Source organism: Parambassis ranga, chromosome 19 (genome assembly GCF_900634625.1).
Source record: "Parambassis ranga chromosome 19, fParRan2.1, whole genome shotgun sequence".
Taxonomy (NCBI): Eukaryota; Metazoa; Chordata; class Actinopteri; family Ambassidae; genus Parambassis; species Parambassis ranga.
The window spans coordinates 9,401,801-9,422,854 of NC_041039.1; the positions used below are offsets into that span (position 1 = coordinate 9,401,801).

General features: G+C 39.6%; 1 protein-coding gene across 2 annotated transcripts; it reads right to left on the reverse strand.

Moving 5' to 3' along the window:
- Positions 1-2,986: 2,986 nt before the first annotated feature.
- LOC114452633 (breast cancer type 1 susceptibility protein homolog) lies at positions 2,987-20,944 on the reverse strand. Of its 2 annotated transcripts, none has more exons than XM_028432057.1 (21): positions 20,842-20,944; positions 19,957-20,045; positions 19,794-19,847; positions 19,623-19,703; positions 19,446-19,534; positions 19,324-19,360; positions 19,117-19,238; positions 16,485-18,980; positions 16,281-16,354; positions 15,361-15,484; positions 15,109-15,166; positions 13,153-13,253; positions 12,813-12,982; positions 12,632-12,719; positions 11,494-11,571; positions 11,257-11,297; positions 10,709-10,792; positions 8,191-8,248; positions 6,066-6,139; positions 5,179-5,239; positions 2,987-3,183 (listed from the first exon to the last, which is right to left on the reverse strand). In XM_028432057.1, exons 2-21 carry the CDS (start codon positions 20,028-20,030, stop codon positions 3,086-3,088), a joined length of 4,062 nt encoding a protein of 1,353 aa, XP_028287858.1. In that variant the 5' UTR covers positions 20,031-20,045; positions 20,842-20,944; the 3' UTR covers positions 2,987-3,085. The 2 variants fall into 2 exon arrangements, with proteins under 2 accessions (XP_028287858.1, XP_028287860.1); XM_028432059.1 differs by lacking the exon at positions 20,842-20,944 and adding an exon at positions 20,709-20,738.
- Between the last annotated feature and the right edge of the window lie 110 nt (positions 20,945-21,054).

The following is a 21,054-nucleotide window of genomic DNA, read 5'->3' on the forward strand; positions in this document are numbered from 1 at the left end:
TTGTACATGTTTGCACACACACGCACACAAATGTGAAGCCCCACAAACAAACAAGCACACTGAAAGATTCCAGATGACCAGGCAGATTGTTTTGTGCTAATTTCACTCCGTAAAACGTTTGAGCGGCGCTATCATCCACGGTGGGATGCCCTGGTCCACGCTGATGCACTAACTAAAGACATCCACCAAGCAGCCTTCTGTCTTCAGTCTTTTTTTTTTTTTAAACAAGAGACCTATTCACACATGCAGCCATAAGTCACTTACTGTGAACGCAAATCAGTCTTGTGACCAATAAATTATGTTTAAACAGTTAACTCCCTGCTCTCAAAATAACCTCAGTGAATTCTTTTAACCGCCCTGCTCTTAAACTAATGTTCCGATTTAAACCTGAGTCTCTAATGTTTAATGTTCTAATGAAATGTCGATGCGGTGTGGGGTTTCAGGACAGAGATTAAGGCATATTTACGTTGTTGCTGAGTTATTCAAGCCAGCAGTGAATCCCGATGGTACCCTTTCACACTGCAGAAGAAATGCAGGCGCTTCTGGTAGAAGTTCATCAATATGAGCACTTTTATCGGCCGATGCTGACGCTGATCTTCAAAATGATTCGTTTTTTTTTTCAATCTAATAAAACACAACAATCTGCTAATAACAAATGATACACACAATTTAACTAAGCTTAACCTAAAAGCACTCAAACACAGACAAACAAAGAGGAACAGCAACAACACGCCTGGCTCTAATAGGTTTAACACACTCATGTGTGGAGTGTCCAAACATCATCCCAATTAATAGGTCTACCTTTAGTTAGTGGGTCTAATTGTGTTTTTTTGTCCAGTGTTAAAGGGGCCTCAGCTAGGAGATGAATTTTAGAGGCTTTCACTATTCACCTAAAGTGCGATTTATTAAGTTCTGTGGTTTATTTCCAAATAACTGCTCCACACATAGGAGCCTTTTTGCAGAGCCCTGAGCATGGATATAAATTTGATAAATATTAGTCTTGCATTTAAATCAGCTACATATGTGAAATACATTTAAACAAACTGACATAAGTTCATGCTGACACAGTTTTAAACAGGGTTTGTCACCTGGTAGCCTTTCCAAGTGCCACTGTGCTTTTACACTAACAACACTCGCTGCAGTCATTCCAAAGGAAAGAAAAGCAAAACAGTGTCGCATTGTACGAGCCTCTGCTGTGTACCACGCTGTAACCCCAGGTCCCACACAGTGTAACTGAGCTGAATGTATGCTTGGCTGCAGCTCTGCACTGAAAAAAAAAATCAGCTGACTGGAGGAAAGCAGCGTCCTGGCACAGGGGCGTCTGGCACTGCACATCTGGCATTTAAAAGGCCTCAGAGCAAACAAGCTGACATTATTGTTTCGTGCAGGCTCTTTCTCTATTTTCAGCCACCTGGTTTTTGCTATCTGTTGCTGCCATGGCAATGGATGAGAGTGAATGCAGCATTTGTATTTCCTGCAACCAAATGGCACAATTGCAGTTATTGATCTAAATCTTAACATTTTCTCTATGCATTCTAATCCTAGTTAACATATTGATTGAAATAATAACTTATTAACAAAGCACAGGAAGATACAATCGCCACTTTGACCTTTAAGGAAATATCTATATGGGCCTGTTATAGGGTGAAGGCAAGTAGATTTGCATCCTTAAGGCATCATTGTTTCAAGCTCATTCTGCTTGAATAAATTAAATGTGGCTTCAGGAAGTGGACGTTTTCTTGCTGCAGCTCTGCCCTTCAAACTCACATACTTATTTTGTTTCAGTTGTTTACATTTCCGCAAATATGATTTTCCCACAAGACACACTGTAAGCTCTGGTTGTTTCTTAGATTACAGTTGCCAGTATGAAAACCACCAACACAACCTGAAGTTAGTGCTGTAAGTGGAAACCTACATTATTAACTTAGTATGCATTCCATATGCAAAGAACAATGCTTTAGTATTATAAGTGGCCTCATTTTTTATGAATGTGAGACAAGACCTGAATTTATGATTTTTTAGTACAATAGTTTTGTAAGTGACTTTTATTGGGAGTTACATACCATTCCATTCAAAAAATTCAAATGATTTTCACTGCTGTTCATAGATTCTTTTAGCCCATAAGGAACATCCACATTCCTCAGTGGAAAGGCATAGTATTGCTAATTATTTTAGTCACCAGTGAAGGCAAATTAACAGGTAAGGATGCACTCTTCCAAATGTGGTCAGGTCAAATAATTTACTTAAGCACTAAACTTTAAGTTTGTTTACTGGAATGGGTTTCAGATGCCAACAAGATTAAGCTTAAACTAAACGCCGTTAGTAAGCTGAGGCAAACATGTGGCTGAAAAATGCTTCTGCAGTGTCCTGGAGTGATGTGTGAAAGATGGCAATTAAAAAGCAAGAATTTGTGTTTCACAACAAGTCACTTGAATGTTTACTTGCCATAAAGTTTAGAAGCTAATATGTTGATAAAATAATGACATATTACTAATAATTCTTGTTTTCCTGGGCCTATCCTTGTGCCCTAATATAACAACATTCCTGTAAATCTCCTCCGCTTCATTTATCCCCATACAAAGACTGTTTAATAATTCAAGAAAATCCTGTGCAGAACATGTTGCAGCATGCAGAACATGTTTAGGAAACCTACAGGATTTCTGCTATCACCAGAAAGTTGGCATACACCAGGGAATTGCAGTCACACAACAAGAGGTAATGGGGAGCTTATTAAAACACTTCAGATTTGAAAGGGGACAGTAAGTACTAAAATCAGTAAACAAGTCCCTTTCTGAAACCTTGATTCCAGGTTTTAAAGCACAAATAAACATGTTTACAACCTGGTACAAAATGATTCAGGTCCCCACAATTTTCTCAATGCATCCGTTTATCTAGTTTAGTAGCCTCTACAAAGACCACGCTGAGCTTCAAATTGATTGGTGACGTCATATATGTGACAAAAAAACAAAAACAGGACTCAGTTCAATTCTTGTGGCGATTAAACTTTATATACAGCTCCCCATGAAGTCAAAACACAGAGCAGTTAGATAACAGTTTAGACATTAAAAACAGGAATAATTAAACCTCATGTTACAGTGTAATTGTTGTAGTTTTGGAGGGTGTAGGTTGCCACCGTATCCAACAGCCAACCACGGGTCACAACTGTAGCTTGTCTTGAGAGACCTGTGGAGTGAAGAATGATTAACAAATATCCAACAGGACATAAGTGTGAGGCTAGAGCAGCTACATTTTCAAAACATACACTGCAGGCTAACCCACAATGGCCTTGTGTGGGCTATCTGTGGGGAAGCCCACAGTGGGTTGTCCACAACATGCCTTCACGGGAGCCTCCAGGGCAAAACTGCTGCACGAACTGCACAGTCTGCCACACAGGGGAAGCTTTCTGAGTATTTTCATGGGATTTTTTTCAGAAAGGACAAATGTACACTAAATAAAAGATCATAACAACAAGATGAGATGAGAAAACTTTCACTTTAAATAGTGTCTTTACCAACCAATGTGAACACCATGGAGATACACCTAATTTTATAGTTACACATGTGAATTACATCATGTAATGGAAGAGAAAAAGAGAAAAGTTTGTTATTTAAATCAGTGATGCATAAGAGGATAAAGGGAGGAAGGAAGGCTCGATTACCTGGGATATGAGTGCCAGAGGACACAGAAGAGGAAAATCGGCATTAAATATGCAGCAGTGCAAATTAGGATGCCAGGAGGAGGTGGGGGGGGGGGGGGGGGGGGGGGGGACTCAGAGCCCCTTGCTTTCTCCCTCTTCTGTCAGCCTTCCTCATACTATGGCAGCCTCTCTCTCTTCTGTGGCCAACTTGTTTTGACATTCCCCCTGCTACAATCTGACATTTTCTCTTGGCCATTTCTCTGCTGCCTAACTTCCTTCACACTTGCTTTCCTGACAAGTCACTCTTCTGGCTCTTGTTGGGATCGCCGTTTCATTTCACTTGGCAGTTTCTGCCATTTGATTGCTCTGTTGTTGTCCCAACTGGTCCTGCTTGCCTGGGCACAAATGCACTCATGTCTGCGCACTGATGGACTGACAAGTGTGCACAAACATGCCCGGCAACCCTGACATCTAAGTGCGTGAGGACTGTCCATTCGCGACAGTGTGTTCAGATAGAGGGACCAGACCTTGAACAATAATACACCCAGTCTCCGGTATGGTAAGTTGATGTTTAGACTGACATATACATGTATCTTTATCCCAAACCAGCCCTTTGCAAAACAAAATTTATATTGGGATAACACAAAAACAAACAGATTTGCAATTATGTACAAATGCAGCTATGACAATTAAATTCCTGTGTATATTAAAAAAGGATCATTTATAGATTTAACGACCAAAATGTTGTGAAATGAAATATTCAAAAGAAGTCGTCAATTACATTTTTTCTAGAATCCTTTTTCTAAAGCACAATAAAGGTTTACTAGCATTGGCTGCTATCCAAGAGCCATCCTGCACAGGAAATGCTGGATTCATCAACAGCCCTAATAAATATATATTCGAGTCCTGGTCAGGAGATGACGTCTGATTCTGATCAAGTCTGAAATCACGTAATCGGGCCTGATTTTATGATCACGTGATCAGATCGGGACAGCCCTAAAATATACAGCGTGCAAAGAATCTTGGAATAGATAGGATACCGAAGACTGAGTTGAAAGAGGAAGGTCAAGTCAATGGTCTAGCTCAGTAGAGCTAATTTTTGAATCTTATTGTCTTTATTGTTTTTATTTAAATGAATCAAAAATAAGAACCTTTTCTCCAAGTCTGTGGAAAATTTAGGAAAGCAATAGATTTTATAGCAGAAACTCATTTTCTAATGCCATCATTTTCCAAACACAGAATCATTTGCTATTTTAAAGAGTTAAATGAATAAAATATATTCTTTTATGATAATCTATTGGTACACACAATCCTTGTCTGACAGTCTATGGGTCTGCCACAGTGCTAGCCTGAACCCCTGGGTGAAGCGGTGCATAAATAATGTAGCCAGTTCCTGCTGCTGCTGCCGTCAGTCTAATCTCTATCTTTATGAACTCTGTATGTGGGAGTGTGCGTCTCATTCAATGAAGAACTACTCAAGTGTGCTATTTTGTGGTCAAAAATAAATACATAAGGTGAAAATGATATTTTTTCAGACTCACTGCTGATGGTGGAAGATGAAGAATCGGACCTGGGCTGTACAATGACCAGCTGATGGGACTCCTGTGGAACACAACAACACCAATTTAACATTTAGCAGGGGCTATGGCTACTGCAGCCTAAATTGTCAACACAATATGTAATTTTGGCTTTTAAAAATGATAATTAATGTCACATTTGTTGAACAATACAGCATTAATTTGGTATTTTCAAATATAAAGTAAAATCCCAGCCATGAATCACTGGCACTGGAGTCACTAAATGCAGCTTTGTGAGGCACTGCTGCCTGTCCCTGCAGGTGACGTGCTTGTTTTACTTATAACATGAGAAATTGATTATCAACAGAACAGTCCTTTCAAAAATCAAATATTCATACTTATTTTTTTCTGTGGCCTGCAGGGCTTTTTCCCCATCAGGGTTACTTTGGTGTGTGTTGGAGACACATTACCCAAAAAGATTTCTGCCTCCTCATATAATGGAAAATATTTCCACTTGACTTGTGGTCCTCACAGAGCCAAAAATACAACAAAAACTCAAAAGCTTTCTTAACTTGAGAAATTCAACAGACTTTGTTGTGGTTTAATTTACAGTTTCTAACTATTTTCACCTGAACTACCCTTGACAACTGTATCACTGCTCAGAAGGCATCTACCAGGACGACAGGCTCGTGCTTGTGACAGTGTGACAGCGTGTAAACATTAATGGCTTCTTTTTCAGCTAAGCTGTATGTTCATCATGGGAAGATGACAAAAATCTCTACGGATGATCTCTCCAAAAGTCTGACACGAAAAAAAATTGAATCTGGCAGACTCTAAAATACCTCTTTAAAATAGAAACTTTTATTTGAGTTTATTAGTTTTTTAAATTGGGAGACTCTAGAGACACTCACCTGTTTACTGTCGAGGAGAAGTGGATCCTTAACTATGGCTCCTCCACAGAGCTCCACCATCCACTCCATTTCATCTAGGATTAATGCGCGCACACACACACACACACACACACACAAAAGATACTGACTGTAAATAGGAGCTTGTTTTTTGAAAAACGATCAGCAATACCACCTAAATACATAAGGTGAAAGGCTTTCATCCCTTTAATAAAAGGTGATACAGAGCAGACTTATTTAAAGCTTCATTGATGGGAGGGACAGTAAACAGGTCAATACTTAAGTCTACACTCTAAGCAACACATTTCACTTGGTTTATGAAATGTGTTTAAAAAGCCTTTAAACCCTTTAAAAATGGTAATCACAGCTTTGGTTGGTTCCCATTTCTCTTCACTGCAAATGAGCTGTATAAGCTGCACATAAGCTTATTGTGTATCATCAGATACATAACTGGTTAAATAATAAATTAAATCTTGCTGGGCTGAAGAAACAGTCTCCATCCTCATGTTTGTGCCATTTAAAGAAAAGTCTTTAAACTACTCAGCCTAGCTAGCAGATGTCAGCCCATTAGCAAAGCTTCATCGATCCTGCAGGCAGCGGGAGGATGCTGCAGGAGCACTTTAAGAGCCCCAGGAAGAAGGAAACCAAAGAATGCTGCCCTGTGGGTTTTTAAGCAATGTGCCCCCCCAGGACCTTCACCTATGATCTATCTGTCGATTCAAGCATGCTGGAGGGTTAAAGCAAAAAACTATTTTATATGAAGGGCAGCCAAATTCCTTTTAACCTTGAGCATGTGGAGGTCACTAACAGTTTAACTTGAGTTCACAAATTAGGCTGGTGCAGAAACTGTAAAACCACCATATAGTCTATTTCCACTTTCTTTTTAGAAACACATTCTGGACTGCTGTGTAATGTGACAACACCACAACAAAAAAATCTCACACAGCGCCTAAGCCCATATTCAATCCACCCACAAGCTGAAATCGCTTGAGATTGTTCCTCAGTGCTAAAATGACAGGGGTTAAAAACAGCCCCAGTTTCAAGCTATTCTCAGTGTCACTGAAAAGCTGTCGAGTTTTTTTCTTTAAAGAAAGGTGGGTGTCTACTGGAGTCCTGCAGGACCAAGACATCATTAACATTAATGACAGAATTCAATCATTCTTGATTGAGAAAACAGGACAATGCAAACAGTGGGATGGCATTTCAGGAAATAACACCTTCTGTTTTGTTAAAGGAACATTTAAATCAAAGTTTTTAAAGTGTTTACTTTATGAGTAATCAGAGACATCCTCTACAGTTGGTGTTGCAGATCCTGTTGTCCTCAAGAAAACCAGATCCTATTGAGCTATTCATCATCATTAATACACTGTCCCTGACAAAAAAACTTGAAAACTGACAGCAATGTCGTGCTGATGACACTTTAATCTACAAAATTGTATCGTCTCAACTCACTGCATGATGCTATGAACAGGGAAGGAAGGCAAATACCTGAAACACTGAAACACATCTGCAGGGACTTCTCCTACAGTAAAACGAATAAGAGGAAGACAACAGAGCTAGATGCATTGACTGATAAGTGGCACTTATTTTGATGATTTTTTTGCAATCTTTTGATATTATTGGTTACATTAAACAAGGAGACACCCCCCTACTCATTCTTGCTCTCTCACAAACTCATTGATAATGTGCTGTGTGTTAGTGGTGCACGCTATGAATCAAAAGTGCAGCTGAATGAGTTGGTTTCCTGTGTGTATCTTGGCCACTCCAAATACTGTGCCGTCTGGGGTCCCTTTATGGATCATATCAAAGGAAAAGGACAATCTCTGCACAATTCAAACAGATTGGTGCACCTGGCTTGGCACTCATCCCTGCCTCTTCTGCTCCTTCATGGTGACTCAAACCTTGGGACTTGCCTTTAATACGGATTTTCCTTTGGACACCTTATTCATATGAGCTGACATGTTAAATTTAATTGTATTGTTTATAATTGGCAGTAACTTTGTAGTTGTTATACTTTTGTTCTTATTATTATATATAAGCCTTTGCATAAATATAATCTATATTTAAAAAGTGCAGAGATGACAGCTGCTCTAGGTTGTGTTATTAGCTTGGTCATGTTGTCGTTTACCTGTCGTCATGTCTGTAAAAGGTCCCTTGAAGCAGATCTTGAAGCCCCTCATGAGTAGCTAAAGACAGAACAAGAAACCAGGGTTGAAGTATTAAAAATATTTCTGTCAGTTTCTACAGTCAAGCAAAATATTTATTTAGATTAACATTTATTTAGTGACCCTAACCTTCAGACAACTTTCAATAGCACTGTGTGACAGCAGCCATTACTGTGACTACCACTATAGCTGAGATTGTTTACCTGTATAAAAGGGTCCAAACTGGGGCTGCAAATTATCGATTAAAGTTGAATGGCCTTATCAATCAATGATTAACTGATAAGTGGTGATTTTCCTGAGAGTTCTCTGTCTGCTGGTGGAAGTGTGCTCATGTGTATGTGTGTGTGTGAACTCCACCAACAAATTATTCAAACAAGTTCTTATCGACAATTAATTGATAGTTGATTAAGTGTTTACATCCCTAGTCCAAACACATCCTGCATTTACAGCACATATTGCTCACTTACTGTATAAAATAAAACCACCAGACCTTGTTCAATTTTTGATTTAACTTAAACTCAGGGATAGTTTGTAGATAAAAAACATCACGCTTTAAAAAAAAAATGTAAAGAAAAATGACCTGCCTGACACCAGGGCTACATTGTTAACTGCCCTCTGGGTCAATAAGCTTGCATTAAATGGGTAAGTTAACTAGTTTCCTTAACCGTGCTAACCGCAGAAAAGAAATGCTGCAAATGCCTTGTATACAGTGTGTGTGGCTGTTTGGAAGATAAATATCCGAGTGGCTAGAGAAATTTCTCACGCCTGCCTGTATGTCCAAAATGATCATTAGCCAGAGGTGCTTGGTGAAATGAAAAACTGTTTCTGTTACAGATTTTTAATTTAGACAACACCTAAAGTCCTTCAGGAAGTATTACAGTGTGATAACATGCATGCACACACACAGTCTCTGAACTTCTGATTTCCTGAGCATCTAAATTCTAGTGACAGACCGCCTCTCCATTTCATCTGTTAGTCTGGTTGTCACACTGGTGTAGGTGACAGAAAGCAAATATGAACAGGACAATCTGTCTGGCTCTGTCACACTACCAGTGCTGCGATAAAGCCACTTAAATAAGCCTGAAATTACTAGCTAATTCAATTAGCGGAGGTTCTTCAAAGGCAGCGATACAGCCAACATGACATCTAGCCATTTCTAATTTTCCCCCTCAGTGGAAACAGAACCAGTCCTGCTGGCCTTACACCAGGAGGAAAATTACAATTAGCTGTTCACAACAGGGCTCAAACTAAGAGGCTGGTGCAATAGGAGGAAACAAGTTCAAGTGCCTCTTGTAATTGGGACGTTTTTATTTGACGTTCTTCAACAAATCAGACAATTCTCTGTGGTCAAACATTGTGCTCTAACAGACAATACCTTCTAATAACAGAAGCAGTTAATGCATTTTGGTTTTGTTGTTTCTTTGAGTTTCTGGAAGGTTTTTTTTCCACCAGTATGATGTAAATCAGTCAGATATTATAGAAACAGATGATTGCTGATGATGACACATTGACTGCAAATGTAGGGTGACTGGCTGACCCTCCACAGTATCTATAATCTACATTACAGAGAGGCCTGGCAATCTTATAGAATGGACTGAAGAGGAAGTAACGTCGGCTAGTCTGATGAAGGGACTTAAGGACCAAAGAGTGAATACGCTGGAGAGCAAACAGATGTATTTGTGATGTGCAGTGCTGCTCCAGTATGCTGTGAAATTGCTCTTGAGTTGCAGCATCCAATCAGACACTACAGCAGTCTGATTGGTGGAGGTCATTCCTCCTTTTTCTCCCCTAAATTGATAATGCTGGCACCATTCAGCAGAAGCCTCAAGTATCTCTTCAGTCGCACACTCTGGCTAATGTTAACTTGCAAATTTAAAAGACAATTTATACTTGCCTTGTTGTCTAGGAACAATAATGGGTAATGGGTTAGACTGACACAGACATTGTTATCCACATGATGGGTTTTGTTCGCTTAGATGCTCAAACTTTCTACACCTAGTTGCATTTTCCTGCTGATAAAAGAGCTACATTTGTAAAGAAGTGCAGCAAATATATATATAATGTAATATAAATAATACTTAATTTGTTTTGTTTATGGTCCAAAACAGCTTGAAGCTGAATACAAACAAACTAAATAAAGATGAAGTGTTTGATGTTTGGATTTTTCTGACTTGTGTAATCAATATGTGCAACACTTTCTGCCCAACTTTCAACAATTTAGTTTTTTGGCTTGTTCTTTATATCTAAGCATTCAATTGTACATGTACTGTATTCTTGCTCACATTTTAATTACAAACAAAAAAAAACTATTAGAAGTTACAGGGGATTAGAGAGTGATAGCTCCTCTAAAGCCAACCGGTCATTTGGTAGGCAAACTGGATTAAAAAAAAGCCATCAACACAACAACATTCTTGACAGGAGCTTTTACCTTTGGACTATTTCTATCAACTGACAGCCCTGTTGAGTGTATAAGAGACTTACATTACTGTCTTGAGTGGTGCGAGCTCTCCAGGGGCCCTGATGGTTGGGTCCATTCACCACGTCACCTCTCACCTCAAATGGAGTCTGTAAAAAGTAAAAAAAATTCATTGTGACTCCTTAAATCTCAGTCACAGTTGCTGTCAAACTTTCTCGTAGCCATTAAATGTTCTGAAGAGTCAGGTAAACATTTAGGAGTGCACTGAACATTTTTCACTGTGACAGTGTTCATCTTATAATTGCATGAAGCGCATCTCTACATGCACAATATGATGCATGAAAAATGCTTAGAAACTGAAAACCAGGGTGACTGAGAAATAGTTTTAAATTAATGGCAACACTAAACACAGCTTGGCACAGGACTGCATCGGCATACCAAAGAAACAGATGTAGGGACTGCAAAAGCAAATGGATGACAAATAATTTATGAGGTATCACAGTAAACTGCATGGAGAGATTCATCATGCAGCTTTAATTCAACACCGAGACGTACAGAGCTGTTACAGGAAATCACCGGCGCACAAATTCAAGGAGCACACAGGCAAGCATACCTCATCTAAGAGTTTCTTTTGTTTGAAGCACTCAGAAATCCCTGCGGAGAGGAAACGAGAACGAAAACTTGTCAGTGCATTGTCAGAAGTACAAACACTATACGGGTGGCTACTATATTATGTAACAACTCCCTTTTATTCCAGCCTATCCCTCTGCATCAGGCTATTTTGTATATAGAGTAATTGTTCTAAACTCATCAGTGACAGAGCCTGACACTGGAGCTAAGTCATACTTACACTGGAAGCTCACAACCCACTTCCTGCCTGCAATGCCAAGGAAGTATTTCAATGTGCGCTCACATACCAGTTGTTCATCTGGCAGGGAAAAGGAAACAGACAGATATGTGTGAAAAGATGTGCATGCACGCTCTCTCACATACCTAGATTTGGTAAAACTTATAATTTAAGTTATAAATGCAGTGCAGTTTGATTGATGGTTCTATTTGTTGGTTCAAAAGTAGTAAAAAATACATATTTTACTTTTGGATCACATGCTGACATTTCAGGTGTTAAAGTGATTGCACATGTAATTGTGATGGGTTGTCACAGTGGACATAAAAGAGTTGACATAACACAGAATGAGCCTAACTGACAGTAGGCATTCATTTTGTGTGGATGAAAGCCCTGTGTGTTCTAAAAGCTTTAATGTGATGCAAAATAAAACACAATATATAGCCCCAACTACTGCCCACTTGTTATCCCTTCTGTGGTTTAATTATTTAAGTAAATCCTAACAGTAGGGTATGCATTCTAAATAACTGCTCTAATACACCATCTATTCACAATTGTAGGGTAAAGACTGTATTAAATGACTATAACAATGGCTAAACAATGTTAAATATTAGATGTTTTTACTGTTTTAGGCCTTTAAAATGTAACTAAACACAAGTCATTAAACATCTTTGGAGAGAAGACAAGGTATTTGTACAAAATGTGCCTGCTACTGATATGCATTAAAAACACATTTTAAATCACATAAAATTATTTTCTGCTAATAATGGCAGTAATTTCCCACGTCTTGCTCCCTTCCAACCTTTAACATAAAGTTCAGGTTTTGGTTGCCAAGGAAACAGCTGCTATTGCAAAAAAAGGCTTCTTAAACACTGACAGTTAATATAGAGCTTTGGAGACAGTGAGCTTTGAAATTAAAAATAATCTATCAGAGAGGGTAATTAGCAACAAGCGAGTGAATGGAGGAGAAAGTGTGTGGGTGAGAGAGAAACAGAGAGCTTATCTCTGAGGAGCGCTTTAAAAGACGCACAAAAAACACAAGCCGTAACTACACATGAGAGAAAATGTACTTCTTTAAAAACACGAGAAAAACTTTAATTGTCCTGCTATGCATGCTGCAGCCTACAGTTCTGCCGGTATTTACCTGTGCGCATGATGATGTGAGTCACTTCAGTTGTCACCTGGGAAACCACACGGGCACCAACTCTCTTGGCAAACTTTTTTGCCATTATCTGTCAGGAACAGCATCACAATAGTTTGTATTTATTCGGCTGGCAGTGCTCAATACAAACTTTACGTTACTTAAAGAATGTGTCAGGTGGAACCTGTTCATTAGGACCCAACCCTGATGACACCAGCACCAGCTTCGCTTTGCATTGGACCTTTGGAGGACTGTTATTTTCTTTGTCTTCATGCAGGTCTGACGGTGCACTGCAGTTCTTTATGGTTTTGGCTGATAAATGAGGTGACTTGGAAGCACCTTTTACACTCAGCCCTGTGAAAAAAAAATCATTAACACCAACACACTTAAAAACACCATACAAATACATTCTTGGTCATCCTACACAGGGGGTTTGAACTTATTAGCAGGATGAACTCAGATCACCTGAACCTTGCTGAATAATGCTGAATGGCAGTGTTCAGCTCAAAGAAAAACACACTTACTGATCTCTGTGCCACCATCCTTTGAGAGGCTGGCCTCTGTGATGTCTTTGCCTTCAGATGTTCCTGTGTTTGGGTCTTGGTCTGCATCAGGAACATTTTTCCTACAAAACAACAGTGAACTTCAGTAAGAAATTGTGGGAGGGAGGAGGCAAAGAAGCAGCTCTTGTGATAGGTTAGGCAGGAATAACAACTTGGCAAAGACTTTTAAGTAAGTCAGTATGTAATTGCCTATCTATTGCAGTCACTCAAAGCACCTTATGGAGAGGATATTTAAATTAAATTTGAAACCTTTATTAGTCCCACAATGGGGAAATTGCTTAAGGCAGCCCAGCAAAGAGCGCCACACACCAGTGAGTACACTGGAGGCTATGCAGGTAAAGTGTCTTGCCCAAGGACACACAACAGTGACTAGGGAGGAGTTGGGATCGAACCACCAACCTTCTATACCACTGAGCCACTGCTGCCCACTGTTGATATTGTTTTTGACTGTAATTATATGCCCACAATGTGACTACAAACTTGAAAACTATTGGGAAAAAAACGACCCCAACCCTTCCCCCTCAATCAAAAAGAGTGTCTGAATGAGCCATCCAGGTCTGCAGGGATGATGTCTTAGTACAGACAGATCTATAGTTTTCCAGCTATCCTATAAAGCACATGCTTTTTCCTTGTTTTCTTTTGTCATTCCAGTCACACTGACAACTTGCAGCCTGTCTGATGTTAACTATCTGCATCACCAAAATAATTAAATACTATTTTTTTTCAGCTTGACAAATGTTCTCAATGTGCATTTTTAATTTAGAACTTGTATAACCAAGCTACTCTGTTTTCATCCTTCTATCCTATTCTCTCTCGCCCTGAGGACACCATTCAGAGCCCTGCAAGGCAGAGGTTGGAAGGGGGCATTCAGGCGGGAGAGATAAATTACTGTGGCAACACAAGTTCCCCTCTAAGTGCTCTAAATGACATATAAGATGCAGTCAGTAATGACTTTTTTATTCTCTACAGCATAAGCAGATTCTGGGTTCATTAGTGAGATTATCCGCCTGTCCTCTTGAGATGCATCACCCTCTGAGAACAAGCCTGGCAACACACACACACACACACACTAACTTTCTCCTTCAGTTACAGATTGAAATAGACCAATTACATGCCACTTGCTTTAGTTATTGTGCTGCTTAATGTGGCTGTATTGAAATATAGCTCCATTTAACATTTTTTATCAAAACATACACCCCTCCGAGGACAAAAATGCAATGAACTGAGACAGACATTATTTAGTTACACTTGTTACTGAAGTAAGTTTCGACTTGCATGATTGTCACATGACAGACAATAAATTCTGTGTGTGCTCAGCTGTGGACTAATGTTTTCTGCTTATTAACTTTCTGGATGAGAGTTAAGATGAGAAGATGAATTAACACTGGTTAAATGTGAAGCAAGCCCAATTTCACACATTAACAGGTGGTAGCAGAAAACGACAGACAGATAATGTGATAATTAACACAAAAACAAAAGTTCTGAAAATCTCCCGGTTTAATAAACATATTAGCAGACAGATGAATGCCAGGGTCAAGAATGCCATCTCTGCAGGAATGCAAACAGCTGCTATGTAGAACAAGTTTCCAACAGTCCAGTTCCTGGAATTATTTAACTGCGATACCATCAGCTCTCTAATAACTTCCTTTAAGCAACTTCCTGCAAAGAGAGTCTTCATACTAGACAGCTTTCGTGTCAGACGGTGGTTAAAGCAACATTTATTTGTGGTTGTGTTTGTGGTTTTACCTGATGTCAACAAGTAACAATTAACAATGAGCATTAGCTGTCACATTTAAAAACAATAAAAACAATATGTGAAAATGTTTGTTTTTTGAGGGCCTGAAAATGTCAGTGTAGAAGAGGAAATAATACTTCTAAGTACTAACATGTAGCCCCACTATGTCAAGCTTTACTTACCTGTCTGAACCTTGGCATGTGTCCTGGTCACAATGAAGGGGTTTGTGAAAATCTGGGCCTGAGGACATAATAGATCATATTTTGATAATCAGGTTTTAAAAAGTCAGCAACCATGATTTCCCCCGAGGTGTTTATGCCTCCAGCTTGCTTGTTTTTCATCCAAAGTTTTTGGAACAAATAACAATCAGGTCATGATTTAATGGGCTAATCTTTTCAGCACTAGGAAAGAAGCAAACATTATTATCTTCTTACCAGTGGCTTTACTGCTTTGATGGGTTTCTTTTGAAGGACTGCTCTCTTTTTCCTGAAGGACCTCTGACACCAGAGCCATCAGCTTCTCCAGCCTCACCAGCTCCTTCTGCATTTCTATCTTTTGCTTAAAAAAGAGAGAGAGCCAGGTAAAGTGAGGCAGCTCATAATTACAAAATGAGTCATGTGCTTTATTAAAGAAACACAGAAAAAATAAAGCAGCAGAAAGGGAAACATACTGAGTGCATATTTGCACTTCAACTGTCATTCAGTAAGGAGGGACTCGGACTCAAGCACTGTTATTAGAAGTAGGGAATGGAGCAGTTACATGGCAGAATAAGTAAGATGCTGAGGGAGTGAAAGACTGAGCTTGTGGGTTTATAACTGTGTTTTGCTTCACTACACTGAATTATGCGTTATTTTAATTTCATCCTTACAGTGCAAATGCATTGATTACGTACAACAGACACACAGCATAATAATGCCAAAGCCGTGAGTAATCGTGTAGGCCTTTCTAGACCCCAGGCTGTGAAACTTGAACTCCCCCAGTCAAATACAGTCGACAGTTAAAAGTGAGAGCGCAGGAAGATGGATGAGGTAGAAAACAAGAATCATCTTCTAGGCAGTGTTTCCTCTAACGTAAATGAAATGCAATTTAGAAAGCTGCTGAGGGGGACATTTTTCACAAAGCCGGGTAGTCTGTCATCCAGGCGCTGACAGTTTGGTTTAGGAAAATGTGGTGGCTGCCCCCTGTGGGGCGAAAGGTGGAGGTACATCACTGGAGAGTAGGTAATTGCGCTGAAGAAGCATGTTTGACTTAATCGAAAATCTAATGTGGTTTGTATGCTGAAAAACAATCAGTGCATACTTGCAGCTGTAGGACAGTAATTGAGATTTATATGTAGATTGAGATGTATATGTACCTGTGTGACAAAAACTTCACTTGAGAATTGTGATGATTCCATGGAAACCCCGGTGTCATTTACAGCAACATCACCTGCACAGGAGAAATAATCAAATATCTTTGGTCTTTTTAAGCCCAATACAAGAGAGCAAGGACATACTGTTCAGATTAGTACAGAAACACAGCCCTAAAATGCCTGTTGAGTTACTAAGAATTAACTTACATTCATTTGGTGTACCGAACAAGTCCACAGATGCCTGGCTGGAATTAACAAAGTCAGGGCTGGGGCACGTAGGTGGACATTTTAACACTTCATCAGCTGTAACAGCCTCACGTCTGTGAGCTTCATTGGAATGTCCCTGCTCCTGATTCACAGCAGAGGGACCAGCCGTTGTGTGAAAGATTTCAGTCAAAGCAGGTAAATCCTCTTCGGATCCACTGAAATCAGACTCAGATGAAGAATCCAGCCTTTGAGCCCTTCTTCTTTTCCTCTGGTTGCTGTTTAAGTAGGATTTGGTGCTGGCCTCTCCACTGCCATGACTGCTCGTCTCTGCTACGTTAGCAACTTTGACAGCTGATGTTACCAGGCCTTCAGGGGTTAAAGAGGACTCTGTGATCAAAATGTGTTGAGCTGAATTACATGATGAAATGCTGCCTCTTTGCTCCTTCTCAGTGCCAGTGTCTCTGGCTGTGCAAACAAATTGACTCTCAGTGATGTGAGAGCACATTGAGCTCGGCTCCTCGTGTTCAACGGCTGTTAAACGCAGTCCAGAATCTACAACTTGAGGGATAACAGAAAGATAAGGACTTTCCGTTTCAAGTTTGGACACTTTGTTTGGACTGAGGGGGCAGCTAAGACTATTTTCAAGGAGGCAACCACTGACATCAGGAATCGAAGTTTCCATCATTTGATCTTCTTTTTGTATTTGGATGGGTGAGATGGAAGATAACTTTGCTGTGATTTCAGATGCCTGCTTTTGAGATTCACCAGAACATTTATGATGGTTCTCTTCTGTTTTGTTCATGTTTTCTTTGTCTTCATTGCAGCTTCTTTTCACCTTTGAACCACCAAGATGGAATGATTTCCTCTTAGTAGCTTTGAAGCTCCTGAGTAGCTGTTCTGTGTCCAGCTCACTGTCATTTCTGTCCTCCTCATCGTCTGATGCTGCACATTTAGCCTGGCCATTGGAGACTTCTGGCTGAATATTGTTTGGGGGAGGATTTGCTGACTTGCCAATTTCAAGTGCTGGATCTACCACAAACACATCAGTTGGACTTGGGACCACAGAGACACAACAAGCAGCACCACCTTCCGCATTTGTTTCTTCCACAGTAAACTCTTTAGCAGCTTCTGTTGATCTCAGATGAGAACTTCTCTCCACAGACTCCAAATTTTCAATTCCTTCTATATCCTGATCATAAACACATCCATTTCTTTTAACTGCCTTTTTTATGTTTTCTTTCTTAGGTGGTGTATTATTTATTGTTTCACCTTCAGATCGTTTTGCGATGATGTTGTTTTTGTCGGCTAACTTTGCTTTTGTGTTTGCTTTCTTGTTGCCCTCTTTGATGTTCTCAGAAAACATTTTAAGTCTTCTACTGCTTCTTCTGGTGCTCGTTGTAGGAGTCTCTAGGTCCTCGCTGCTGGGATAAGTCTCAATTTGCACTTGAATTTCCTCCATTCTTGTTCTAGTCTTAGGACTGGTTTCTCCATTTTTAACTCCGACCAGAATCAGGGGCTTCGGCACTCTGGCAGACTTGCTCTTTTCTGACTTTGTGTTTGTGCCTTTCTTCTTCTCAGCTGTCTTTTGTGCAGTACTTTGTGATTTTGCTTGCTCTTGTAAATCAGGGTCAACCAGAGTGTTGCGTTTCCTTTTCCTTATTTCTTGTTGGTGTTGTAAAATGTCAGCCACAGGAGAGGAAATCTCATCTATATTTTTGTCACTCTCTGGCAACTTGACTATGTATGTGGCTTGATCATTTTTCTCCTCAACCTCCATCTGTTCGGCTTTATTAAAAATCTCACTGCTGCTGTCATTTATTTCTTCTATCATCTGTTGCTCTTCCTCAATGTTGTTTACAGCAGAAGTGAGATCGTTTTCCTTTATTCCAGCTTCAGTAACTTGAAGAGTAGGAGATACATTCCTGTACCGTTTTCGCTCTCGTTTGTAGACTGCACCAAAGACCTGCTCTTCAAGGGCTTTGGCATGATCTTCTTTCTTAGCATTTACACAGTGTTGCTTGATTTCTATTGTTGAAGCAGAAGAAGAGCTGGCTGAGTCATCTGTGTATTTTTCCGATTTCTCCAACTCGAGACCTCCTTCCGTAGGAACCTTCATTAGCCACTCAGCCACTTTCTCTACACTTTTCTTCTGTTTCTCCTCAATAATCTTGTCAGGATCCAAATCCTTTTTCTGCTTCTTCCTTGATGACTTTCTTGAAGGTTCCTGTTCTGTTGCATCTGGAATTAATACTGGAGAAACAGAGATGTTCTTTGATTTGCCACACTTCTTTTTGCTTCTAGTTTTGAGTCTTGATGCAGATTTTCCCACAGCAACAGGCATTTCTGTTTGCTCTGGTTCCAAATTATCTTCAGGGCTGTGGATCTTTTTGTCAGATGTTGGTGGGGCATCACCAAGACTGCTATCCAGGCCTTCATTTTCTGTCATCCAAAGACCTGAGTCATCGAGTCCCATGAGTCTTGCAAATCCATTCTGGGCTTTAAAAGAGATTGAAGAAATGGGTAATGATGATCAATTATATAAAAAGCACATAATTTAAATATCTGTTAACCTCACATGAGCAGATTTTAAAACATGCTAAAATAAACAGCTGTACAAAATGTATGATTTTACCTGCTATAGTTGAGGAGTGGGACGGTGGAAGGTCATGAAGGTCTGCATTGTCCATACTGTCAGTGTGAAGTGTGTCTTCAGATGATACATGAGAATGTTTGGTAGTTGAAGCATCTGTGACACTGGGTAGAGGAAAATACAAAATACTGTAACAGAATAGACTGCAAGTAAAAAAAATTCTTGGTGAAGCTGAATCATGTTTTTTACCTTAGGTCCCTTTTTTGCTGGGCCATCCCAGTGAAGTCTAAAAATGTAAATATCTGTTGTTATTACCGGAAGTATGTCATTCAAATAAGGCAATTTTAATAAGATCTAAGCAGTCATCTTACAGTTTGTGCCAGTGTCATGTTCATATGCTTGTATCATGTCCTGCAGTCCTGCTACAAGTCTCTGAAACCCAGGACTCTCCTGCAAGCTCCTGCATGCACACACACATATACAGATGTTATACTTTTAAAATGTAACAACACTGACATTTCTGTGTCTCTAGAAAAAGTTTGCCCAACCTTTTAGTTATCCTGGCTTTACACACAGGACAGCTGGCTCTGTTCTGTTTAGAGGTGTCCAGAAGTTTCATCAAACAAAATCTGGTAGAAAAAAAAAAACACATCATTCATGAGTGCACATTATATCCTGTGATTAATTTAACAAAACATTAGGATACATTGGTTCCTTACTTGCAAAACTGATGGTCACACTTAGTAGATACCGGCACAGTCATTAGATCCAAGCTACAGGTAAAGAGACATGACAATCATCATAGTATATTTAAAAAGAAAAGAGATAAGGCTGTTTTTCCATTATTAAGAATCTTCTCTTCTTGCTATCAGAGACACTCACCATATGGGACACTGAAGAGTCTCCCAAAGGACTGAGATGCCCTTTTTGACATCAGTGGCATCTGGGGTTTTCATGTTGAAAAGCTTAAACTGGGGTTAAAAAAACATCAGAGCACACATACAGAGTCTCAATAAAACCCACTGCCAATATTAAACAACTACTAAAACTACAAACTCTTTTGTAGCTTTGATCAACTAGGAATAATGTCAGTGGGTCATGATTTGTCCCCTCTCAGTGAGATTTAACACAATTTCCACTGTCAAACTGTGCACGATACTATGACTGCTGTGAAGTGGGTCTACCCAACTGAGCAGACCCAGGAACAGTTCTTATTGTGGTTATACAACTATTTTCTTTTTTACTGAAAAATAAGCTTCACGTTTTAACCTACACCATCTGTGCAAGCACTTCAGTCGCTGTAAACAGTTGGTATAACCATCCTGGCAGATATCTGAAAAATATGATACTGTGGTAACTACGGCACAATTTTTGATTTAATAAATGCCACCACAACAATTTCTAAGACGTATTACTGGTGCATTAGCCCATTAGGAGTCCTGCAACTATTAGTGGCTAACGTCAACAAAAATAAATAAACGCTATACAAACACGGTGCAATGTTGCACATTAGATACTTAGTGGTATGCAGCGTTATACAACAGTATTTAATGTTTACAAAGAATCAGCATCTCAACGTGGAGTTAGTTTAAGAAGGCTAGCTGCTATGATTTGTTTACGACGGGTTGACTTACACAACCAGGAGCTCTCTGGCACTTACGATATTGAGACTATCGACAGGAATACCTCGACAGGACAATACAAGAGACGAAAGAAAAGATCGTACCATTGGTTTATCGTAAAAATGTTAAATTCCTGCAAATTTACCTTGTTTTGTTACAGTTAGGAGTCATCAACACTGGAACCATCCCCTTCAGTTTTCCCGCAACTATGGTCTTCTTCTGGTTTAGTTTAATGTCATTTTGTATTTGATTTCACAGCGCCACCTGCTGGTCGGGTAGTGATCACACAAGTGGGGCTTTGCTAAAGCAACAAAATAATTACCATAAAGTCATATTAACGCTGCACATTCTGAAACAC